At 44.3% G+C, this 26,237-nt stretch overlaps 1 protein-coding gene across 1 annotated transcript; it reads left to right on the forward strand.

Moving 5' to 3' along the window:
• The first annotated feature begins 1,007 nt into the window (after nt 1-1,007).
• On the forward strand, nt 1,008-25,710 carry LOC311216881 (ABC-type organic anion transporter ABCA8-like). Its single transcript, XM_084298477.1, has 39 exons — nt 1,008-1,118; nt 3,926-4,038; nt 4,533-4,743; nt 4,866-5,024; nt 5,421-5,521; nt 6,372-6,598; nt 7,322-7,460; nt 7,986-8,171; nt 8,612-8,732; nt 9,275-9,446; nt 9,772-9,830; nt 10,701-10,811; nt 11,214-11,389; nt 11,703-11,822; nt 12,169-12,307; nt 12,807-12,897; nt 13,498-13,637; nt 14,115-14,234; nt 14,793-14,952; nt 15,237-15,403; nt 15,813-15,940; nt 16,340-16,477; nt 16,983-17,096; nt 17,515-17,685; nt 17,865-17,978; nt 18,151-18,261; nt 18,913-18,981; nt 19,573-19,664; nt 20,554-20,671; nt 21,011-21,128; nt 21,416-21,507; nt 22,246-22,412; nt 22,753-22,828; nt 23,529-23,623; nt 24,154-24,270; nt 24,646-24,786; nt 24,955-25,034; nt 25,127-25,182; nt 25,557-25,710. Exons 1-39 carry the CDS (start codon nt 1,100-1,102, stop codon nt 25,644-25,646), a joined length of 4,818 nt encoding a protein of 1,605 aa, XP_084154603.1. The 5' UTR covers nt 1,008-1,099; the 3' UTR covers nt 25,647-25,710.
• Nucleotides 25,711-26,237: the final 527 nt, after the last annotated feature.

The following is a 26,237-nucleotide window of genomic DNA, read 5'->3' on the forward strand; positions in this document are numbered from 1 at the left end:
TGTTTCTGTGTTTTCACTCAATTTTGCAAAGCAGATGCAGTCTCCTCAAGCTGCTGAAGTTCTAGGATAGTGAAATTACTTTCTCTTAACTATTTGAGTGGTTGCACTATTTCCCTTCCAACTCACTTGGATTTCCTGGCTTATTTGGCTTCCTCACCTCCCTATTTGGAATGCAAATCCATTGGAAATCTATTTTTAAAAATAAAAATAAAGATAAATCCCCATCTTGATTCCAGCTGCGTGGCAGCTGCTGGGAAAGCAATTAAAAGGAGTGGAAACAAAAAAAAAAAAAGTAAAAAAAAAAAATATTAAAAACAAAAGGGAGATTGAAAACACGAAATAAAAGTCCCTTTGGTGCTAGGACAGAAGATTTGCCCTGGCAGAGGAAGAAGTTCTTGCTGACTCAGGCTCTGGGCGCGATGGGGAGCAGGCAGCGAAGCTTTCCCTGCAGAGGAGCTTGGCAGGGTCGAGGTTTCTTTGCCATGCGACTGAGATCTTGAGCTCACCCATCCCAGTCCCCACAGCTCTGCATTTCTCCCTGGCACCTGCAGCAGCACTTGGGAACCCCGGGCAAAGGTAAATGTGTGAGCAGATGCTGAGCTGGTCAGCAGTCTTCTCTCAGAGCTGCTTTGCTGGAAAGTGTCCTTTTGTTGTTAATGTGGCAAAATCAAGTGAACTTTTTTAAAAATCAAGTAACTTCCTTAAACCTTAAAAACGATGTTAAACCAGCTGGTATTTAGTTTAGGTTCTGACTTTGGTTTTGCTCACCCTAATACTGCCTAATGAGTGCACACGTGGAAAGCCTGGCGGAAACATGCTATTATATCTTCCACGCGATGCACGCGTCCTGTTAACACAACGTAGTGCGAAATGCAAGGTTCGTAGCTCCCAGCCCAGGCCAGCTGCCTGCAGGCATCGCTCACCGGGGTCATCACCTCCTCCCTGCAGCGCTGGGAGCGCCGACACCGCCAGGACCGGACTCTGACGTCAGGCTGGAGAGGGGCATGGCCACCGGCTGCCTCTCAGCATTGAACCCTCTCCAGGACTGCAACGAGACGACGAGCCCAGACATCTCTGAGCTGCTGGAGATGCACTTCTAATGGAAAACACATCACCAGGTAAGGGGGTCCCTGTTTCTGTTCTGGAAGTGAAAAACTATACCTGGGGTGTCTTCGTAGAGGGGTTCTTTTTTCCTGGTTATTTTAATAGTGTTATGCTAAAAGTATCACAGCTCTACTTTCCAGCTCTGTTCTCTGGCAAACACTGAGTTTTACATCAAAAAGTTAAAGGGGCTTTTCTGGGTGCTCATGGATTTTGATTCTTGCCACGGATGCCCTGAGCACCACAGGTTGAGCACCCGGCGACCCTGCCTCCCTTCCCTCCCCTCCAGCGGTCCTGCGTTGCTACTGAAGGCTTTGAAAGATGGGAACCCTCACTTCTCTGGGAAAAGATGGGAAGTTCACTTCTCTGGGGAAATTAAAGAGTTGAACTTTGATATGGGACAGGCTTAGCACTCTTTTTCTAGAGTGCAAAGTTGGGGAAAAAAATTATTTGAAGAACTGTGTTAGAGCAGAATCTGTGCAAGCCCGCCCTCTATTTATCAGGTAGTAAATACAAGGCTGTGCAGGGGCCAGCTGCAAGTTTTTGTTTGCAGACACTCACAAAAAGGAGGGCACCGAGAGAGCACGTTCTCCACGTGGGGATTCAGCTTTGTTGTGCGGAGAGTCTGCAGCTCCTCATGGCAGCACGGGGTGCAGCTCACCTTTATCCCTCCCCAGCCAGCATCAAGGGTTTCCTGCCAGTAATGCTGAGGAGCAGCTTGCTTTTAGGAGTCAGTTGTGATATGCTCTGTTCATTTTACATTAGAGGGAAAAAAATCTGAGGAGGTTCCAAGTAGGAAATCCCTGCGATGGTAAGTGAAGGGATGAGGTGCATGTACGGGACGTGCCTTCCCGGGACTACCTCTAGCATAGCAAGACACAGAACCACAGCAGAAGTTTTTGCCATGCCTAGGAAGTGTGTTCCTGGAGAACATGAAGTTTGGGTTCATTTACTGAGCACTCAAAAAGGAAATATTTCCAGAGATACTCAGTTTTACAGGCGATGCTCTTACTGGTTTAAGGCTTCTCAGCACTGCTGTCCCCAAAACATCTCTGCTTTCTTCTGAATCTGAAGCTTTGAATCCCAGATCCTTCAGAAGCATCTCTCCTGCTTACATTTTGTGTCTTTGGGTATCTGCTTTAATCTGAAGTTCTTCCTGATGAAGTTCATGCAACATTTGTAGACATCACCATTTGTCTGCTTCTAGCTTCATGTTTCAGCTTCCAAGGGGTATTTGTTTCTTGTTCCAGAAGCAAAAATAAAATTAAAACCAGTAGAAATTTAATTGGATATTTATTTTTTTGGGTTTCCTATTTGATCCCTTTTTGTAACAGCTTGTTAACATCAGTAGAGAGTCAGCGTAGTTTTTAAAGGACCATTGTATTTTCCTTGTTATCCGAATGCCCCCATGTGGATCTCTGTCTAGTGTCCCAGCCTCAGCTGAGCTGCTGCTTTCGGTTCACGAGTGAAATCCAGGCTTGGCCAAAAGCAAGTAGCACTTCCTCGAAATCACCTCCCAGTTGCTGTTAGCCTGCGATGTGGAAGCGCGAGAGAAAGCCTCGGGCAGGGCAAACAGCAGGAAAATATCTTTGTGCTAATAATCAGAGGGTAAACAGGGATCCATCGCCCCTGGAGTATACAAATGTTTAGTCCTTCCAAAAACAAACAATGAAGGGAATGGAGTAGTGGAATCATTTATTAACTCCAGCTGCCCGATCCATGAATCCAGGAAGCGATGTCTGAGGGGAACGGAGCACAATGCTTTTGAGGTTGCTTTGATTTTGGTTTCATCCCTTCTAAAGGGCTAAAATGCAAAAACGTGTTTTGAGGTTCCCTGCCCAGCTCTCGTTCTGGGAAGGTCGTGCAGGCAGTCACCACGAAGCTGCCGCTGTTCCTGCACGGGATGTTGGCTGCTGGGCTGTGTGGTTGAAGCTAGAGCTGGGATAAATATTCCCCAACTCCAGTATTTCCCTGTCCAGTATTTAGGAGGAGATAAAAAAACAGGTTGTATTTTCTTAGCGATACCCTCCTCCAGCTATATTAGACTTATGATTTTATAACATAGCATTTGAGTAGAAATGAATTATTTTTGAGAGGGGAGAGGTGGGGTAAAAAAAAAAAAAAAAAAAAAAAAAAATCAGCCTCTTGCCAGCACACTTAAAGGAGATGGTGTCAGCATCTCATTTGGGTTATTTCTGGCATCTAAGCAGTGTTTCTGATTTGGCCTCCTGTATGTAGTACGTGTTTCATTGTCTGGTTATGCCATCTAGAGCAAAGGGGCGGTGGCTTACCAATGCATGGCTAAGGCATGGCACAAATTCCCTGCAAGAAATGCATGATCAGAGGCTCAGCTGCATGCACAGCACGTGCCAGAACTGCTGCACTCAGCAGCTGGCCTTCGTGCTGTGGTGGCAAATCCAGAATCTTAAGCATTTGGAGAAATTGCATTAAAAGCAAACAAAAAATATGTATATTCTTCCATTAACCACTCAATCTTTTCATGATAGCTTTTCTCTGTTAACTTCACATAGGTGAAGAATCAAACTACAGCCAGTTAAAAGCCTCTTCCTACAAACCTCTTGAGGAAGACACGGGCTGAATCTGGAAATGAGCACGAGGCAGCTGGGGCTGACCCCCAGCCCTGTGTTCACGTGTGATCCCACACCATTTCCTTTGAACTTCTCCTTGGTGTCTGAACTGTAACATGTGGAAAAGCTCTGGACCTTTGGCGTGCTATTAGATTTCTCTAAAGAGGAGCTTACCCAAGTAAATATATTACCTTTCAATGACCTAAATGCTTTTTTGTTTGTTTGTTTCATCCTAGGTGGGAAAATGCAGAGAATATTCAAGAAAGCCTCAAAAATAAGCCAGCAAACCTGGGCTCTTTTATGGAAAAACATTCTGCTGGTGTGGAGGAAGAAAACAGAAACTTTCCAGGCAAGTGTCTGTCCTTCCAAAGGGAAGTTAGGATTTCCACTACCAACTGTTTTTGCACTGCATTGTTTTTGTTCTAGGTGATACATGAGAAGCCTCAGCTGGTTATGTGGCTCTCTGGAAAACGTCCACAGTTGCGGTTCTTCCCGTGACACTACAATATTGTAGCATAATAAGGGTTGAGACAAAGCCAGCTTGTTGCTGTGTGTTGTTGATCCCATCTCCACGCTGACCAGAAGAACACAATGTCCAACTCGTGATGTCCACCTATTGGCTCCCATACTAAAAAAACATGGTTTTTCACTCAGAGCAGTCCTCATACTTTAAAATTACTCCACCTGTGAAATAGCTCATTTTCAGGAAGAAAGCATTCGTGGCTGGATGAGCCGGACCATGCAGGCAGATCAGTCCTTGAAGCAGCTCCAACCTCTTCCCACAGCACCCAATTTCCAAACCACTGTGCTGCCACTCACCTTTATTTCTTTTCCATCTCCTAGGAATGGATTACATGTGCGATTTTTCTCTTAATAATACAAATATCGTCAAGTATGATAGACCACTCTGTGCGGCAAGAAATCCCTTATAAATTCCTTGGGCGATTAGATGATCCTGCCTTTAATGCAACAGGAGTGACGCTGATGTATACACCTGTAACAAACACCACCAGGCAGATAATGAGCAAAGTGGCTTCAGACTCCGTGATGACAGGTAACTAGCTAAAAGGGCTTGGACATCCCAAATCCCAATTCACAAGAGCACACGATGTGGCTGCTGCTTCGTGTGGGTGCATTGCTAATCAGAGTTTCTGCTGTGGTGGTGTTTGTTCTCAGGTGTATTAGTAGAAGAGGTGGAAAACGAGGAGATCCTGGACACAAGAGAAAATTTTGGTGATGACATTATCGGTGTGGTTTTTAAGGATGACTTCTCCTACCATCTCAGATTTCAGAGTTACAGTGTGGTGTCTCCGAACGAAGCCTTTGAACACATTGGTAAGAAAAATAAATGAAACCAGAGAACTTGATTTTACACTAGAAAATGTATAGATGGATCTCTGTGCTGCCATGCCACTCAGAAGGGCTCAAGGCTGTATATGCTAAATGCTTCTAGAAAGATTTTATTTAGACTTTGAGGTTTTGTTCACTTAGGAGGAAACCAGGGAGCCACAGCCTTTGACTCCCCATGTCACATTATTCTGGGAGAAAAACGGCTGCTCCGGGCTCAGTAGTACTAAATCTTGATTTCTTGACTCTTGGGTCAAATACATTTTCAACACACATATATACATATCTGTGTGTGTGTACATATATGTATGTATATAAATATGTACCCATATATATATATGAAAATATGTAGATAAAATGCTTCATTTTCTTTCTTTCCCACAGATACCTGCAGCAATTATTCATTAAACTTCTGCAAGGTCCCTTCATACTGGTATGTGGGCTTCCTATCATTGCAGTCCAGCATTGATGCGGCAGTCATAGAAGTAAGTGTGATCATGATAGAAAATATTCTTTCTAGAGCTATCCAGAAACTTTACTAGGAAAAAAAAAAAAAAAAGTCCCATGGCTGTTAACTTCTTAAATATCTAGTGTCATTCAAAAGTGAAAAGAATGATGGATCATTGTGGCAAGTTGCATATTTCTTCTGGGTGCAAGAGATTTCCTGAGTTATGTTGAAAATTAACCTACTCGTGGAATAACTGGGCTGATGCTGATTTAGAGGGTGACAGTCCATTTGTGGAGTTAAAAAGCATGGAACTTTTTTTGTTGCCAAACTCTTTTTTTTTTCTTCTTCTTTTTTCTTTTCTTTCTTCTTCTTTTTTTTTTTTTATTATTATTATTTTCAGGACTACAGGAAAACTCAAAGTAAAACAAATGGAAACAATATTGCTGGAATTTTTATCTTTCAGGTTTTATTTTTATCAGATTGACCCATTTCGAAAAGAAGTGTGAAATGTTCAGTATGGACCAAACTGTATTTTTCAGTGATAAATTCTTCCGTCATGAAAAATTAATCAACTCCAAATACAGTATTTACAGAGCAGTAAAGCTCCTGCCCTTTAGCTATACTATAATTGCTTCACTACTTCTGTTATATTTCTGTTCCATCTGTTTGGTAGGCAATGCTTGCTCTTATAGCTCAAAGGCAACATTAGTGTTTATTACATGGCAGTACAAAAAGATATTAAATTTTGAGGCTAATTTGCCCCTATTAAACTTAACATTGCTCTTGAAAAACTGGTAAGTTTAATGCCTACGAAAGGCTATTTTTTCCAAATTTGGCTGTTTAGAAAATAAAGAAAATAAAATTAATGGCTCACTTCTGTCCTTCAGATGAAAACCAACCGTTCTGTCTGGGAAGAGATGAAATCAATTAGCGGCGTGCGTCTGCAATCCCCCTCCATCAAGCCTGTCTACAAGTTGGATTATATTTGGTTCATCATTTATGCCGTGCTGTGTTTCTCCCCGTATATGTACTTTCTCTCAGTGAAAGTTATCAGGGAGAAAAAGAAGCTGAAGGTGTTGATGAAAGCCATGGGTTTGCAAGACCTTGCCTTCTGGTAAGCCTGATGGGAGCAGGCAGGGGAAAGGACAAGCGGGCAGGGGGCTTCTGTACGTCGTTGAAGCCTTTGCTTCAAACCTTTGCTGCTTTTATTGTCAGCTGGAGGAGCTCAGATTCCAAGGACGTTGCTCTGATGCAGGATTTGGTTGTTCGTTGTTTTGAGCTCTCAAAAAATAAATAAATAAATAAATAAAAAGAGGCAGTGAAAGAGCACTCTTCGTGTAGCAAAGCTCTTGGTGCCCAGGTGTTACACGCCTCCAGGAACAGGCTGATACATGCAGAGAGCAGCAACAACAACAAAAGTGAAGAAATGGGAAATTTTGGAGACGATGAAGCTTGTGGGGGTGTAGGGTCTACCAAAACAGGAAGGCTCTACTTCCGAAGCCTTCTGAGCATGGGTATTTCCAGTCGTTCGGAAAGCACCGGGATGAGTAACATTGGCTGCAGAGCTCAGCAGCAATTTGCTGGTGTTGCTGCATCTGCAGAGGCTTGGGTGGCTGCGAGGCACCTCCTCACTCCCCTCCTTGGTGGTGCAGGGACCACAAAGCATCTCCTCCTGCAAGGAAGGCTCCTTGGCTCCTTTCTGGTGGGGCAGCTTCAGGTGGAGCCATGGTTGGGAATTACTTTGGGTCCGAATTAAGAAGGGCGCACCTTGAACTGGCTGTGTCTTGGCAGGTGCTGACACCTACAGAAGCAACAGTAGCTGTGCCTTCCTTTGCAGGTTGTCCTGGAGCCTCCTGTACACCATTTATATTTCAATCATGGCCAGTCTGATGACTGCGATCACGATTAACGGAGTCACCCTCGATCGCAACTTTTTGGAAATGTACTTCTTTTATTTCTTTTATGGCATAGCATCTGTAAGTCTGCCTTCTTTTTTCTCTTTTTCTTTTCTTTTTTTTTTTTTTTAATGATGTACAAATTTTTTTCCATTTCCTAACTAAAGCATCTAAAACAGAGTACAGAGTACTCCCTGGCTGGGAGAAAGAAACAAAAACCTCTCCATTACTGCACTTTCTTGCTACAGTTTGTAGGCCAATATACCACTCCTGTTCTTTGATTTAGGGAGATCTAGACTTAAAATCAGAGCAAGGAGTGGTGGTAACATGAGTGGGCATGAGAAAGCTGGTGCTGTGTGGGGCTGAGGCTGCATCATGGGGAGGAAGAGCTGGGTCTGGTCTGCCCATCCCTATAGACCTGCCCTGAATATCCAAGCTGACTGCTAAATGAAATAATCCTTGTGAGAAGCTGTGTGCATCTCTAAGTGACAACTGGAACCCAGCTGGGTCTCTTAATGTTGCTTGTTGGATTTTTATATGTTTCTTTTTTTTCCTTAATCACAAGCAGAAATGCATCCTGCTAACACCTGTTTTTCCCTGCTGCAGATTCACTTCTGTTTCATGCTCAGCTCCTTGCTAAAGCAGCCTAATATTGCCAGTTTCGTGGGATTTGTCCTTCACGTCATCTTTGGATTACTGGGCTTTATGACAATATTTGAAAAAGTGCCCCCATCTTTGGAGTGGATTTTTAGCCTCTTCAGTCCTTTCACCTTTATAGCTGGCATCTCAAAGGTATGCTCAAAATAAAGCCATCAGGGGAGCTCAGCTCACAGCAATCCTGCTGCAGGCTTCTGCCAGCTGGAGGAGTACCTGCCATGTGTAATTTGCATTGCCATAGAGACACAATTGCCCCTCCACCCTAAATATTTAGTACAACCAAAATTCGTCTTTAAAAAGTGCATGCTAGTTCCTAACAAACATAGTTAGAACCTGAACTGCACAAGGAACTTTGCCAGCTCTGTGTGTATATGTACATTATATATATAAATATATATAAATATATATATATATATAAAGTTTCCAGCTCTGGAAAATGATTACAGCAGAGATCCCAGATGGGCATGAGTTTCTTGTGGAGAACATGCCACGATGACACAGCTGTAGCTTGCATGCAGTGTCTCTGTCTAAAGAGTGTTGCATCTGATTTGTGCTTTTTATTTTTTCCCTCCTAGGTTATAAAATTAGAAAAATATGAACCAGAATTGTACCCTCTCCTTAACCCATGCATCATACTGGCCCTAGACAGTGTTTTGTATTTGCTGCTGGCCATCTATTTTGATAAGGTTTTGCCTGGTAAGTAGAAACATAAGGAAAAAAAGTTAAATTCTTCTATTTTTCTTCTATAACCCCCAGCCCCCTCATGGGGAAGAGGTGCAGGATGGCATTGCAGTAGCAAAGGCTGTGCCTCGTTGCATGAAGGGCAGTAAATTGGATTTACTACATTGCTTGTGAAGAAACTTTGGGAAGAATCCCGTTTCCCAGCAGCTGGCTGCGTGTAGCTACCCAGTTTGGCTTCAAAAGCAGGCTCCAAAAGGAACCTTAAATCCTTTGGCAAGGCACTGAGACCATCTAGGTCTACTCCAGCAGCCCTAACCACTAGGTTTAGAAGGATGTTCTAATTTTTGTATGCATTTTGGGCCGAGGTGACTACTGAGGTCTTTGCTGTGACTGTTGCCTGCCTGCATTGGAGATAGGGATGAGCGAGCAGAAACTGCAAAAATCACCCCTCCCTCCACACCGCCCAGGGGCTCTGTTCTGCAGCTGTAGATGGACAAAGCTGAGCTGCCACACAGCAGTTTGGGCCTTCTATTTCACCTTGTTTGCTTCTGATTTAGGCAAGTACGGGGTGCCATACCCTCCTGCCTTCTTCCTGAGGCCGTCGTACTGGCTTCAGCATGGGAGCCAGGGTGCGGGGCTGCGAGCTGGCAGCGTGGGCAGCCACCAGCCTGTCCCCAGCTGTGACACCGAGCCGATGCCACCAGGCTTCGAGGGGAAGGATGCCATCAGGTAACAGCTCTGCAGGCATGAAAAACATCTGCTGCCTTCTGGGTTTGGCTGGAGGGCATGGCCGGGTTGCCTGGTGAAGGGTGTACTGAGCTGGTTGAGCAGGACAGATAAGGGGAATGGCTCGTAGCTTCCCAAACAAATCATACCAGGTCATCCCTTCAGATGGAATTACCCTACCCCCTGACGGTGACGAGAAGGACCAGCCCGGGGAGGAGGTTGAGAAATGTTTTTTTTTTCGCCTAGTTTTCAAAGTTTATTTTGAGGCAGAGGGAGCGTGCCAAAATTGTGGGATTCAGTAGTAACAGCTTGCTTAACTTTCCTTTAGACTAAACAATATAAAAAAAGTATACAAGAAGAAGGACAAGAAAACTGAAGCTTTAAGAGGTAAGAGAGGTTTTGCAATTGCTTTAATTTCATTTTTCACTAGATATGAACCCAAGCTGTTTTGAAACACACTGGATGTACTTACTGCATTTTAACAATGCTGGAGGCATAATTATGCAATGGTTATTTCTGCCAGGGTAAATTACTGGCAAATTTCTATAAGGTTATCATCTTTGCCTTTTCACTCCAGGAAAATTATTATTTATTACTTCTGTAATAGCAGAAGCCTCCTTAAAATCCATGGGTTTTTCAGCCAGGAGCCGCTGTGAAAAATCGCCTCTCAGCTCTCCCTCATAATGTGTAAATTGATTTGGGAAAAAAAAAAACTGGCTTTGGGTCCCTGGCTGGAGCTACATCTGCTGTCATGGGCTGAGCCCTGCACTCTAAGCATTTGCTCATTTGCCAGCCACAGGTGTGCAGATGGTTGGCATCATCATAGCACAGCCCCGAGAAGTTTGTTAAATGCCTTTGTTTAACAAGAACACCATGTGACAGTGAAAATATCAGTGTGGTCTCAAAGGTTTACATAGGGTGAAAAAAATATCCAAAATGAGCCCTTTTTTTAAGGAATGTGGATAGCAAAGTCTGTATCTCCTGCTTTAAAATAATTCCTGAACACTCATATCTTGGAAAGGCTATGGGCTCTTCTTTTTGTGGGGGCTCTCTTTTGAGTCATGCCAAAAGAAAAGGCTATGAACCTTGTAGAAAATAAAATCAATGTTTTGTGTTTAAATATTAACACGCAACACACATTTTCAGATCTGTGTCAAAAGATAAAATGTTCCTCCAGCAGACTTGGCAACAAGCTACATGCACAAGTCTGCTGGCCTCACAAACTTCCATCCTAATATTGCCATATTTCTCTTCTAGGTTTGTCCTTCAGCATTTATGAAGGCCAAATCACTGCATTACTTGGGCACAGCGGATCTGGAAAAACGGCTCTCTTAAACCTGCTCAGTGGATTTTCCAAGCCTTCAGCAGGTAGGACCTGAATGCAGAAGAGGAGAAGCTGTCTGGTTTGCAAGCTTAAGGGGGTAAAGAAGCAAAAAGCCAAGTTTTATCTCGGTCGCTCAGTCTGGCTCATTGTCAGTGCTCCTTCAGCATCAGCTTCAGCACTAGCACATCCCTCGTGTGTGCAAGCATATGCAGATGGTTATGGCTCCATCTGGATGGCCTGATGTTTTCCATGAGCTGCTAATCAATAGGAAATATAATTTAGTTCTTAAGGGAGAGACTTGAAGTATTTTGGAACAGCATTACTTTTTGAGAGAAACACCCTCAATGCTGGAATTAATAGCAAAGGTGTGAACACTGTGTGCTTTCCCCTTACAACTGGGAAGGATTGTGCAATATGAAATCTGTTTCATTTATTCCCGTGTGCAGGTTCTGCAACGATATACAACTACAAGGTATCTGAAGTGCAGGATATGGAAGGAATTCAAGCAATGGTTGGGATTTGCCCGCAATTTAATTTGCATTTTGAAACCTTAACGGTGAAGGAAAACTTGAGACTTTTTGCTCACATCAAAGGGATTCAATGGAAGGAAACAGAGCAAGAGGTTGGTATGTGCTTCTTGGTCACTGACCTGTCCTACAGCATTTGGACAGTTTAGTGAGATATATTCTAGATTATCACCGGTATCTTGTTCTGCAGAAATTAGAGCATCACTGATTTAGGGGAGTATTTTTTTAAATTTCTTATCCTTATGTGATGAGAGTCAGAATTCAGGTTTGCAGAACTTACCTCACAGCAAATCCACTTAAAGCAGGGAAGTTTTAAATCCTCAAGTCATACCCTTCTGTATTGTGTGTAGCCATGCATGAATCAAAATATGACCAATGTTGCATGTTTTATTTTAATTCGTTCTCAAGGTACAGAAAGTCTTGGTGCAGTTGGACCTCACTGGCCTTCAGGACATCCACGCTGATGCTCTGAGTGGGAGACAAAAAAGAAAACTGTCTCTTGCAATTGCAATTTTAGGGAATCCCCAGGTAAGCACCGGTCATACTTGCACACACACAATGGGTATTGTTTTAGCACATAGCTTTGCATTTTGGTTCGGACGACAGACATGTACTTTGCCCTTGGCACTCAGAGAGCCTGTTGACCTAGTGACTCACTTGGCTGCCAGAAGGATCAAGGAATCCAGGTCAGTGAGAACCTTGTAAATGAAAAATGTATTAACAGTGAAATAGAAAAAAAGAGCAATAAGAATGGCTGCCATTGAGGATGCATTTTATCCTTTGAGTGATACCACAAAAAGCACGAAACAAGGATAAGTGGCAATGGAAATGGCAATTTGGACACATGGCAGCCTGATCTCACTCCTCTTTGCAGGTGTTGCTTTTGGATGAGCCGACGGCCGGGTTGGACCCGTGCTCCCGGCACCACGTGTGGAGCCTCCTGAAGGAGCGGCAGGCCGGCCGTGTCATCCTCTTCACCACCCAGTCCATGGATGAGGCCGACACACATGCTGGTGAGCCCAGGCATCCACCCTGAGAGCAGCTGCAGTGTAGGACTAGGGGGTCCCCACCAGCCCCCGTGGGGTCTGGGCTTGCTGGGTGCATCATGTCTGAGAGCGAGATGTGCTTCAGAGACCCATCCTGTGCCCAGCTCCATTAAATCAGGGCTTACCACGAGCTGCACGCAGAGCAATTGGGGATGTTGTTCCAATTAATATCTTTCCTATGTCTTTATTTGTCTTGGGCTGCCTGGGGAATTTTCTATAAGCCAGTAAGAATAAATAAGTAAAAGACTAATCTTGGTGCTTAGGTGAAAGGCAGCACTTTTGGTGTTTTGTTTTTATTAAAAAAAAAAAAAAAAAAAAAAAAAACAACACTTCCAGTCCTGGCCTGACTTTACTCCTCTTGACTTCATTATAAAAATATCTGTTGAGTTCAGAAGGAGCAGAATAAGGTCAATCTACTGCGCTGCTGTAAATCCCCCCTAAATCTTTCGTATTCATACCTCCTTAGATCGGAAGGCTCTCCTCTCAAATGGGAGATTAGAGTGTGTTGGCTCATCTCTGTACTTGAAGAGAAAATGGGGAATTGGCTATCACTTAAGGTAAATTCATTTCTTTTTGGTCATCACTGTTTTTATGAAAAGCTTCTAGGCAACGTGTGTATTTTATCATAGAGGCTGTGTCTCCAAGGAGTTTCTGTATAGAGTATTAGAAATCTTGACAATTCATGTTAGGAGATTTTTGAGGCTGCCAAAAATATCTTGCTTTGGATAGCAAGCTGCTTTTCTTTGGACCCAATCCTGAAAGCTCGGAGCATGTAGCTAACATGACTTTACAACCTCCCTTGCAGCCAAAAGGGGACCAGAGTAAGAAGAATTGCAGTTTCCACATACTCTGTGGTGCCAGAGTGACGTACAGCGGCATTAATGTAAAGTTGCTTTTCTCCGGATTTTAATTTCTGTGTTCTTGGTTTAGCAGTGCTGGCCAGGATTAATATTCTTAACCTCAGCTATTTCTTGCTTGCATGGTAAAACCAGGGGCACTGCAGCCGTCTATTAAAAAATTCCCACTGAAACACTGCCTAGTTTTGGAGGTTTGCCTATGGCTTGAAGAATGACTGCTGGCTTTGTCTTTTATAGGGATGAAGCAAGCATTGTTTTTCTTATTTAATATTATAGCAATTGCTTTTTTAATACAAACAGGATGCGTATAAATGATGCGTGTGACCCTGAGGTTGCATCCTCCCTGGTCAGGCAGTACATCCCCGATGCCGTGTTCAAAGGACGGAGTGGGGATGAGCTGTGTTACTTGCTACCTCTGGAAAACACTGACAGCTTCCCAGGTAACAACAGCCTGCCATTGCATGAGGGTTGTAATGGGAAATGAAGTGGTGGGAGAAGCTGAATGCAAAATTGCTGTGAAGGTCATAATTATGTTCCCTTGCCTGTGCTGCGTAGGATTAGGGAGCCCAGAGCTGCATGAGCATCAGCCTTAAAGAAAGCCTCTGATGAACATGCTAATATTAACTCTGCAGGTGAACAAAAGAAAATCCACCAATTAATCCACAGACTAAAAACTACTGAGTCTTCTCTGGTTTCAGGATGAGGTTTCGCCCACCAGGAAGGCTGGTGGTAATCGAGAACTCTGAATTTTGTACTACCTACCTCTAAAGAGTATGGTTGTTTTGCAGTGGCTTTTACATTATGGAGCTTAGTGATATGAATACTAGAAAGTATTAATCATGCTAATTATGCCAGTCTGAGCTTCTGCTAAAGAAGGCTTGGCTGTTGGGCTGAGCCTGGCTCTCTCTGTCACGCAGATCTGTTCAGCCACCTCGACAGCGGTTTCTTGCAGGGGGTTGTGAATTACGAGGTCAGCAGGATGACCCTGGCAGATGCTTTCCTGAAGCTGGAGGGCAAGGAAGCCGTTAATCACGAAGGTAAAATATTGATTCCGCTTTGCAAGTTTGGCATGATTAAGGTTCTGCATTGGGTGTTCAGTTTAAAAAATATATATGTAAGTTTCTGTTGAATGTGACTTGTCATAGCTTTTGTCAGGTCAAGAATTGCAGTTGTGTAAAAATTCAGATTTCCTTTAGTGACAATTATCTTCCCAGAGAAGTCTAGGTGATTCAGTCTCAACTTACCACAGGCTTTTAAACACAAGAATTGAAGAGTGATGTTGTAAAGGATTTGAAGGGTATACTGCCCAGCCCAGGAGGTGGGAAGAGAGAAAAAAGTCAGAAGGCAGTTCCCAAGGCCAGTGAAGACATTGCATGTGTAGACACATGAGTCTAGGTCCAACCGCTTTCAATTCACTTATATAAATCAGTTCTGGGTAAATTATGGCCCTTTTTCTCTGCCATTGTTTCTTTTCTGACTAAGACAAAAGCATTCCTCTATTCAGAACAGAGGACCCTTGATGGTTGTTTGCACTTACAAACGTGTCCTTTGAAAGCTCTTTTTGGATAATGTTGTTTCTCGTGTTGAACATGCAGCAGACGGAGACCTGGAGGAGAGGGACCAGAGCCTCGAGGTGCATCCTGAAGTGATGAGCCCCGCCACAAGTGGCATGGCGCTCTGGAGGCAGCAAGTCTGCGCTGTGATGAGAATTCGCTTCCTGAAACTAAAGCATGAAGGAAAGCTTCTGAGGGCCTTGTAAGTACAGGGCCCAGCCTGCACCCCTCATGCTGGCCTGGGGCTTCCCAAAGGGTTTGATTCTTCCCTGGGGTGACTGAGGGAAAAGTATTTGGAAGCTAAGAGTTAGGTGGCAATTGCTTGAATGTTGCAGTAATAAGGACAGTTAGAACTTCTGGTAGAGCTGTGAATTGCTTAAGTTTTCCCCAGTTTTAAATTTCTCCCTGTCCTTTGCCACATGAGTCACTCCGTTGGTTAAAGGTGGAGTTCCCCTGGACCCACTCATGGTCTGTTTTTCCCTCTAGATTGCTGATGTTTGGAGTATTTATCCTTCCGATGCTTATGCTTGTCATTGGATTTCATTTATGGGACAGCTCCAGAATGTCAGAGCTGACTGCCAGATTCTATTTTCATCCCACTGGAGACAAAATTCAAAGCAAGGCGACAAATCTTCTCATCTTCAATGATACAGGTGAAGAAGGACATGTGATGTTGGTTCACTTTCTGGACCACTCTGAGTCCCCTTAGAGCTGATAGACCAGCCTTGTTTTCCTCTTTCTGTACGTTCCTTTATGCATCTGTGGCTTTGGGAGGTGTTTTCTTGTGAGCAAAAACAAATCCAGTTTTAGTGGTGATATCTGAGTAGCTGATACTTAAAAAAAAATAATGAACCAAGTATTAAAAAAAAATCATATAACTGCAGAAACATTCACTGTCTTTAAAAAGTTTAGTTCATACAGGAAAAAATACAGAAAATATAAATTGGCTCAGATTCTAAATGAGTTTTTTAACATAAATCTGGTTTGCAAGTGGGAGCTTGTTTATAAGAGACTGTATTAAAAATCTAATTATTCTAATTTCTGTTCTTGACTTGATTTTAGGATCAGAAATTGAGGATTTCATTGCTGCTTTGAAGTTTCAAAGCATAATGCCAGAAATAGCTCTTGAGAAAAACATCACAAGCCTGCAACTACATAATGGAGCTATAAAAATATCCCTGGAAGGCAAGGTGAATGATACTTTTTCTTCTTTCTTCCTGTACGTCAACAGGAACGTCTCAAATACGTCTAAGTGGGGTACAGGGAAATACACAGAACAACAAAGGGGAGAATATTTATTTGACACATTAAATACTGTCAGTAATCTTGTTAATGGGAATTCAGGATTATAGTGATCTTTAGAGAAAAGTATTAATGCAAGTCATCCTACTTTTCTCCAGAAATTTTTGCTTTTTTAAGTCATTTTGCTTGCAATACCTATTAGCACACAGCCAGGTCTCTGAGTTCCCACTCTTTAATAAAACTGACTGCATTTGCCATCACTTTTCTCTAAAATCTTCACTATTATCCGTGCCTCCTCACACCTCTTACAGACATGAAGGTGACATCCTTTCCTCCTGTGCTTTCAGAGCTACCGATACACGCTCATGTGTGGCGCAGAACCCATCAACTGCTTCCCTGTGCTCGTGAACATCCTCAGCAACACCTTCCTCAGGCTCTTCAACTCCACTGCACGCATCCGCATCTGGAGCAACTCCTTATCCTTTGTGAGCATCCTGCATCTTTTGCTGAAAATGACTCTAGATAGCCAAGCTGGAGTGATGAGGGCTGGGCGGGTGGAAGCCAGTCCAGCTGGCCAGTCATTAGGGTCATTCTCAGCAGTCAATACCAGGCCTATTTAATGAGAATTTCTTCTGCAGTGTCTTTTTTTTTTTTTTTAATAGGGCTTAAATACCATAAGAAATCCCAGCTTGTGCTATGTGGCAATAAGGGAGGAATACAGCAGCAATATTTGCAGGTTCCCCCTTGCTTCTGCATCCATTTGACAAGCATCAGTATCAAAAAGATGGTGCCTATTCTCAGTGATTTACAGTAATCCCAATATTTCTTGCAAATTTTAAGATGCTAAATGATTTTGTTTATTGTTTCGTGTTCTTAAGCACAAATGAATTACCGTAACTACCCTTGCAAACATGCTTTGAGCATTGAGCTAGCTAGGCTTTCCCCAGACAGCTGTTGATCATTGATGATTTCGGAATTTCTTTCTCGTAGAGAAACAGCCCAGAAATGAAGCGTGATGTTTTTTTCATCTCTCTCAGCCACATGCTGATTTTGGCTTCTGGTTTGCCTCCTCACTTCGCAGTGAGCAGTATGGAGGATTACAAGGTAAAAAGCATGTCCTGAAAATGGTCTTGCATAAGGGGAAGGGAATGCAAATGCAACGGCTCTGGACAGCAGCTCGTGTGCTGACTTCTAAGGAGGGTACTGGAAGAAATGCAGCTACTCAAACACAGCGTTGTACCAAAATATGTTAGCCTGCATCTCCGGGAGCCAGCGTGTGCTCAGAACAACTTGGGTGTTAATTAACAAAGATTTTGGAGGTGGAAGATTTTTATTTTTTTTTCTTATTAAGAGCGATGTGTTTTTTAACAGCAGTTGAGCTAAGAATTGAAAGTGCCTGGAAGGGAGAGGGAGACTCCGCTGGGGCAGGGATGAGTGAGGGCGATGGAGGAGGAGGAGGAGGAGCAGGAACAGTGTCTGGGGCCCTGCCAAGCTCCCTTCCTTCTCTCCTTTGCCATCACAGGTAAAGGCTCGCGCCCAGCTGCGGCTCGCAGGGCTCTTCCCCTCAGCATACTGGTGTGGGCAGGCACTGGTGGATGTCCCATTCTTCTGGGCCCTGCTCTGCATCCTGTTTGGCATCATACTGCTCTTCAGCCACTCCTGCCCCTTGCATTCCAGCACCATCCTGCCCATGGTGAGCTCTCACTGGGTGGGCACCCACAAATCCCCCTCCCTCCTCTCACCGCGAGCATGCCCAGGTGGAACGTGGGCACCCAGAGGCATTCAGTATTTTAACCAAAATGGGCTGCTGTAAGCAGGACTTGGTGCATCCGCATCCATCTCCTTGCTGGTGACATCAGCCTCTCTCTCTAGATCGTTTGCACCGCCGGTTATGGATTTTCTCTCATCCTCCTCATCTATTTAATCGCCTTTAAGTTTCGCAAGGGTCGGAGCAATCGCTACCTTTGGTCTTTCATCTTCATTCTGGTAAGAAAAGTGAATCTGCACTCTGAAATGTTTGATTTCCACACCTTGCCTCTTGAGGTTTCACTTCAAACATACTGATATTCAGCGGAATAACCCCAGAATAATCAGTGGCAAATAGCCCAGTTTTTAGAAATACTTGAATACTGGAAATACTTTTTTGACTTTATTCCAGGTGAACTTCATTCTCTTCATGATCAGTTATTCGGATGAAGTTTTCTGCATCACCTTCTCCACTTTGATTCCTTTGTTTCCATTGCTGGGCTCGCTGAGCTACTCATTAAGGGTACATATCCTACTAGACTCAATAATGGTCCTTGTGGTGCTAACCAGAACAGTGTGCTGGGATCCTCACTTCCACATTGCTTTCCAAATTTCCTCTCCCAAAGCAACAACTGCCAAAAAGATTGAGAAAAATTTGAGAAAAAAAAAAAATCTCAAAAAAAGATTTGAGAAAAGATTGAGAAAAAAGAGTGAGAAAAGACAATGGGAGAAGAAAAGGTCCAGGCTGGGGAAGGAGGGAAGGGATTTGTTGATCCTTCACTTGAATGGTTTTCGTTTGTTTGTTTAGATGCAAAAAGCTGTGCCAATGGCTGCCTTTTGGCAGCCAGGCTAGAATGGGAGGGGCAGGCAGTAGAATGGGAGACCTGGAGGGATGGAGATTGGTGGGAAGAGAGACAAAATGATGGAAAAGGTCAGTCTAAATTAGCCGGTTTGAGGCACCTCTGAATTAGCTGTAGCAATGGAAGTCACAGCTTTTTGAGGAAGTATGAAACCAGAAAAATAAATAGAAATCAAAGCTCCTTTCTCCCAGCTGGCAGAAAAGCCATGCACCCCTACATCCCACACCTGCTCCAGTCCTGCGCTGTGGCACACTGTGCTAAGGAGTTTTTGTAATTGACTGATTTAATTCTTTTTTTTTTTCTTTTCCTTGTAGCACACCCTGATGTTTCACAGTATGAATATTCCTGATCCATTGAATAACATCTTCATAGCTGTCTTTGCAGTAAGGAGCAATTTGATGATAACTATTTTGGAACAGTTGCCTGTTCTAATGTGATGGACTTGCACTGGGCTCTCATAAATCTTCCCAAAGTAAAGCATGTGTTTTGTGCAGAAAGTTTCATCTTAAATGTCGGTGGGGGAGGCACAGCCAAGTAATCATGGGCTTGTCTCGTGACCCCAAGACGCCAAATCATATGTGGAAAATGGTAGGGGGATGAAGCGGAGGTGATATAGAAGGCAGAGCTTAGACTTCAACCAACTTGTGAGAAGCTGTTATGAACTAACCAGTCTGATGCTGCTTCTTCAAAAGAAAGATGTGAGATCTGATCTTGTAGGATGCCTTAGAGAGTCTGCTAGGGTGCTGGTTAACTGAGCTAAAACTGCAGCGTGAAGTCAAGGCTTCTCAAACGATCTGCATATGAGATGGAAATGTACATAATGTTTTAATTAACTTCTTTGCCTTTTGGACCTGCATGATTATCTTTCCAATAGGTGAAGTAAATTATGGGTCCATGCATCTCTTTATAAGTAAAATTAATTGAGTGTGTTGTTATCTTTCTCCATGCAAACCTAATTTGTTATTGTTTTTCAGCCTTACATCCATTGCCTGATTTTTGTGTTTCTCCTGCGCTGTTTGGAGATGAAATATGGAGACACAGTTACAGGACACGATCCCATCTTCAGGTGTGTCCTGGGTGCCTTGGAGCAGTGGGCATCCCTGATGGCCCCCCCAGTCACCCATGATGGCAGTGGGAGAGCACAAGTGAGCTCAAAAGTATTTTGCAAAGTTTGAGCAAAGCCCACCATTTTAGTTCAAACCAGTTTACCCAAAAAGGAGGAGATTGAGAAAGGAGGGAGGAATTGTTTTATTCCTTTGGGTCATTGCAGTTTCAGATTTAATTTGCTGGAGTTTCCCTGAGTGTGTCTGCGGGCACAGTCCCACCCAGCGTGTTGCAACAGAACATCAGTTAAACTGCAATGTCCTAGTGAGAATAGTAAATGTGACCTGAGCTTTTTAAATTACGCTCTGTTGCTGAAATTTCAGGACATTTCGCTATAGCTGGCAAAATTAATAGTTACAAGTTGAAGTCCAGCATTTTGCCTCCTTTCCAAATGCACCAAGTATTGCTCTCTGCAGGACAGAGTTTTCCTGAAGCTCCACCAGGCTGGGGTCATCTGCTAACCTCTCTGCTCCTCTGCCACCAGCAGTGTGTGACCAACGTAAAACATATTTGTAGAAGTATTCAGATGTCAAACATTAACAGGCAGGACTGAACTATCAGTCAGATGCCGAAACATCTCCCTGGTGTACGTTATATGACCAGGTCATTGGCACTTGTTGAGCAGGGAACTAGTCAATAGTAGTAATGTAAAACAAGCTGAAGTTGGCCTTTATTTTCTCATACATATCAGTGGTCTCCCCCCCACACACCATGAATGAATATTTGAACTGCCATCTGTGGGATGGACTCAAAGATGTGCTGGGCACTGCACCAATGCTGCCCAGGGAACAATCCTGTAAAGCCACCCGCTAACCCCGAGTGTTTTTGGACCTCCCCATCCTCTCCTGCAGGATCCGGCGGCAGCGAGCCGTGGTGCAGCAGAACAAGGACCCTCCAGGGCAGGAGGCCCCCGAAGTGCAGGAGGAGAGGGAGAGGGTGAGGAGTGCCATGGGCTCCCTGCAGTCCCAGGTGAGCTGAGCACCACCCTCGCTGTCTTCCTGCTCCCCAGCTTCGTGCCTGCCTGCTCTGAGCTCACACACCTCCACGGACAGACTGTCCATGTCCTGGAGCACTCCTCATCATCCAGACCATCGACCCTTGGTGGCAGAGAGAAATCAGTGCAGGAATTACTGGCACAAAGCTTTTATTCACATTCTGCTTTTGCTTTTTTATTTTATTTTTTGTTGCCTTGTTTCTCGGATGTATAATTTAGAGATTTTAAAGAGCCATGCTTGATGGCAAGAGCAGCTGAGCTGTCTCATGGGACAGGAGGAGGAGAGCTTTTATTCTCGCTCCATCTCTTTGCAGGAGGCGGTTATCATTGTCAACAGTCTGCGCAAGGAGTACGAAGACAAGAAGGCCTGTTCCATGTTTAAGAAAAAGAAGAAAGTTGCTGTCAGAAATCTCTCTTTCAGTGTTAAAAAAGGTTCTAATACATTGCTGCCCTGCTCTCTTTCCCCTCTCCCAATGTCCATCTGGTGTGAAGGTCGTATTTGGAGACCTTATATTCATTAGACCTTCCTTGTGTGCAACCAGACCCAGTGCAAGCAGCATCTTCTCTGCCTGGGCTCCTGTACTCTGGGCTTCATTTTGCTGGGATAAGTCAATGAATATCCCTTCCTCCTACTGGACTTGTAGGCATTGCTTGGCACACAGGAGACAAGGGCTTATGAATATTTATCATCATTAACTGTTCTTGCATATTTGTTCCAGGAGAAGTACTAGGTCTGTTAGGACCCAATGGATCTGGAAAGAGCACTGTTATGCACATGATTTCTGGAGACACGGCACTGACTGCTGGGGAGGTAGGTGGTTCCTCTGGAGTGACTGGGGTAACCCTGATGCCTTCATTAATGAAGGATGTCATAAGAAAAGCTGGTAACACAGCCCTTAAATCAGGGGATTTATGTGCACACAACCCTGGATACAGACAGAAGAAAAAGGGAAGTGTCAATACACATAAAGCATATTCTAGTTTTCATCAGTGTTAGAGACTAATGGATTGGAGCTACACAAAATCTTCAGTCTGGATTTGAAACCCTACTTGATATTTCACAAGCACTGTAAGAAATGTTCACATCTTTAAAAGAAATAACACTCTATAAAAAGCCTTGCAAAACCAGGAAATTGAAAACGAATGTGAACAGGGTTGGGTCAGTAACCATCCATCACTTAATTATGTGCACGATGATTAACGACATGTGCTTGGGGGGGGGGGGGGGGGGAGGAATACCATTGCTATTACAGATTTGGGACCGAATGTCTGAAATAGAAAAGTATTATTAGGAGATGAGAGTCTCACGCTGGTACTCTCACCCGCGGTGTGATGGCAGCAAACACCATTTGGTTTTGCACAAACACGGATCCAGATGAGGAGAAGCTGCAGCAGCTGGAGATGATCTTGAGTGATGCTGGGCTTCCTCCTCCATCAGGACCACATTGCGTCCCCGTAGCGCAGGAGAAAACATTACCCCCTTTCCAAAGGGCTCGTTATTCACCCCAAAACAACCCCCCATGACTGCAGAGGTGTGTGTCTTGTGCAGGTGCTGCTGCAGGGCTGCGAGGCCTCTTCCCCCCCGGGGCAGGGATGGCTGGGGCATTGCCCGCAGGAGGACGCGCTCTGGCCGGAGCTCTCCGTGCGCCAGCATCTGGAGGCCCACGCTGCCGTGAGAGGGATGAGGAAAGAGGATGCAGCTGTTCTCATCAGCCGGTACACAGCCAGATGATTCCAGTTCACCGTCCTTCCTCTCTCCGGAGATTTAAGACAGGAAAAGGGTTTTCTGCTGACAAATTTGGCTAGGGCGAACGAGAGGCGGTGCCTTCAGGGCCTCTTTGCCTTGGGGAGATGGGCTCTCTTCTGCTGTTACCTGCTGCTTTGTACTGTTCTCAATCCCTTGTCTGTGAAGACTTTCACCCTAGTTTATCTAGAAAATCTTCAGAAAACATTTCAACTTGCTTCTCCTTTGGTCCAGTTGCATTAGTAACTGACTTATCCCATTAGCTGCACTCACAGCCTTGAATTTCAGTATTTTTCCTTCCCACCCTCACAGTTTGGCAAAGGACCTGGATCTCCAGAAGCATCTAAACACCCCAGCTAGGAGGTTGCCTGTTGGGGAAGCCAGAAAGGTATGTGCTAGACTGGGCTTTGGCTCTGGAGCAAGGCTCAAAGCTTGCCTTGTCTTCCTTGAGCGTGGTGCACAGAAAGCCTCCGTCATGGCTGGGTTCCTGGCACGGGTGTCAGGGAGAGCAGAATGCACTCCTTGGTGTTGTAAAAGCTTTTCATCTTGGATTGAAGGCTAAAATGCAGTGTTAATTTAAAATTTCTGTAAATTCAATGTACTGGTGGAAGGTCCTTAGGCTTTTTGAAGGCAGTCACTTCCCTCTAAGCCAGAAGCGCAAACAGAGAGCGGCTTCCTGGCATGCTTTGGTTTTGTCAGTAGCTTTTGAATCCAGCCTGGCAGGATCTTACGCTTCCCCCCCTCCCAACGTTGTGTGTTTAATAAATACTAGCACAAATTGGATTTACAAGGTAATCTCCTCCTCGCGCCCTGTGGTGTGCATCTGCCTGCAAACGGGATGGAAAACCACTCTCAGATCATCGGCACGCTTGGGTGCCTGGAGAAAGCTGTTTTGAGGAGATGTTAAAATGTTAACCAAGAACACCTGAGGAGGGTTTACTTCATAGTTCCTCCTTTTTTTTGCAATCAAAAGTTTCAGCTTCTAAGAGATTTACGGGGATTAAGACATCCCAGGCAGCTCCCCAGTTTCAGTGCATTTGTACCGACAGACTGAGCACCAGCCTGACCTCACATCTTTCCCATTCCAGCTGTGTTTTGCACTGAGCATCCTGGGGAACCCGACCGTAATGCTGTGGGACGAGCCATCTGTGGGCATGGATGTGAAAGGGCAGCGCTGTCTGTGGTGAGCAGCAGGACTGGGATGGGAACGTAGCAGCTCGGATCTGACCCTCATGGTTCTGGGACTGCTAGGCAGGCACAGGGCTCTGCCTCGGTGGCAGAGGACAGACATTTGTTCCCTTTTTCCTCCTGATGCACAGGAGGTTGGGTACCACTCACTGGGCTCCTTACTCAGCAGGCAGCAAGCCTTTTGCCAACCATCAGATTTAATCTTAATGGTAGTGCACCAAGAAAACCTGAGTAGACTCCAGCTGAAACAATGCATTTGGTAGAAAAGACAAAAACTCCTGTTTCTTCAGAGCATGAGAAAAAAGTTATAGGTAGTTCTTACTCTCCATCATACAGCCTTAGTGCTTGCTGTCATTCTTCAACAACAGATTTACCTGAATCTGCAAAATCTGGAGGGATGCATGACAAAGTGCCATGTAGCACTGGCAGCCACGTGTCATCTTCAAGCAGGATAACTGAAACCTTTTAAATAATTCTGTTCTTTCTGGCTGTGCTGGGAGGTAAACGTCATCCCTCTGTCCCCAGGAAAGCGATGCAGACCGCCGTGAGAAGCAAGGCACGGGCAGCCATCCTCAGCACGCGCTCCCTGGAGGAAGCGGCGCTGTGTGACCGGGTGGCCGTGTTGGTGGCAGGGCAGCTTCGGTGAGTATCCGTTTAGCCTCATTTTAGTCTATAATCTGTTTTGTATTATTATTATTTTTATGTAATTTGATAGAAAATGTTAGTTTGGTTTGTCCCTGGTATGTAATGAACATAATTTTGTAAAGAGACAGAGTGTTTGGGCAGCGCAAACAAATATAAGTATATATAATATATAAATAATACATATAATAAATATAAAAATATAATAGATATAAATAAATATAATAATAAATGTAATATAAATACATATATATTATATATATATACACACATATTTAGCTGATGAATTAGAGGAAGTACTTATCCTGCTTATATACAGTGGATGCTTTATTTGCCGCTTAAGCTGGTTTAAGCACCGTTTTCCCTCCTCTGCAGGTACATCGGTTCCCTTGAGGAGCTGAGAAGGAGGTTTGGCACAAGTTACCACCTGGAAGTCAAACTGAAGGATGCGGGGCAAAGCGATGCTATCCACGCCGAAATTCTGCGCCTCTTCCCCCACGCAGCTCGGCAAGAAAGGTCGCTACCCAGCAGGCTGCACACCAGCCTGGACACATGCTGGGATTTTCTGTTGCTCCTACTGACCCTGCTCAGTCATTTACCCAAGAGCACCCAACCCTACAAGCACCCCTAAACCTTGGTGCTGAGTTACACTGTGATGGGTTCATTTTTTTTCTTCTTTTTCAGGATTTATTCTTTGCTCAGCTACAAGATACCAATGGAAGATGCACTACCTCTGTCCCAGTCTTTCTCCAAGCTAGAAGCGGGTATAAGGAAACAAACAATTTAGTATGAAGATTATTTTCAAAATGCTCATACGGATTTGGTTTTTAAAGATTCCTTCTCCATCCCTCTGCAGCTAAACAGAATTTCAGGCTTGAGGAGTACAGCTTGTCTTTGCACACTTTGCAACAGGTATGTTGACTGAGAAAGAAAATGTCAGGAATGCTCCAGAGAGATGGTGCTAAATGGCTGGAAAGCTATTAAAAAAAAAAAAATCAGGTTTGTTGATTTCTAAATAAGTTCCAGAAATAACAACCTGGTACTGATCTTTCAGAGGAAAAATAATAAATAAAATAAAAAATCAGCCCTTAACAGTTTTGATTCAAATCTTTCTATATGAGAAAGCTGAACATAAAGGAAACATATTTCATATAAGATATGAGAAATGATATAATATAGGCAAGATCAGAAACTGCATGTATTAAGAATAAAACCAGGCCACAAGGAACATTGGTACCAGCAGTCCTTAGCCATAACTGGGTTGTTTCCACTGTGGTGCCTTGCAGGTATTCCTGGACCTCACCAGCGACCTGGAGGAGCCCGACCTGGAGGCAGCACCCGAGGGGGCTGTGGAGAAGAGGCTGCTCCAGCCCTGAGCCCTTGCAGCCACAAAGGAAAGCTGTCAGCATGCTCAGCCAGTGCTACGGGGGTGTTGGGTCAGATACAGCCCTGGGACTGGTTACCTGCCTCGCATCACGTAGAGCTTAGCAGGTGCTCTGCAAAGAAAATAAAAAAATATATATTTTAATAAATAAAGCCTTTATCCTTTGACAATTGATGCCTGCAGTCCATCCACACACTCAGACCGACTCTCCTGATGTGCTGAGGGATAACCTTGCCAGGATGTTTCTGGTCAGCCTGGACATATACCCCCAGGGGCTGTGCAGGGGCTCATCTTTGGAGGAATTCATCTGCAAACTTGGAGAGGGCTCTTAAACCTCCATTCTTAAACCCGGATTCACCCACAGCACAAGGACACCAAAGATTTGGCTCACTCAAGCCCAAGCAGCATCCTCCTGGTTGGTGTTGTGAGGCAGAGGGTGGTGCTTTCTATGAAGGTGCTGAGTTTTGACACAAAAAGTGTGTTCCAGCCACCTCAACCCATCTCTGGTCCACACCACTGGGGACATGGAGAGAGGAAGGAGGAAAGGATGTCAGGGCCTGGCTGTTTCTGCATGCTTCTGGTG

This window comes from Netta rufina (assembly GCF_964035555.1).
Source record: "Netta rufina genome assembly, chromosome: 19".
Lineage (NCBI taxonomy): Eukaryota > Metazoa > Chordata > Aves > Anseriformes > Anatidae > Netta > Netta rufina.

Coding starts and splice junctions, on each gene's coding strand:
- LOC311216881 (XM_084298477.1), top strand. Junction 9,831..10,700: donor GAAAACTGAAGCTTTAAGAG/GTAAGAGAGGTT, acceptor TTTCTCTTCTAG/GTTTGTCCTTCAGCATTTAT. Junction 19,665..20,553: donor GGACACGATCCCATCTTCAG/GTGTGTCCTGGG, acceptor CCTCTCCTGCAG/GATCCGGCGGCAGCGAGCCG.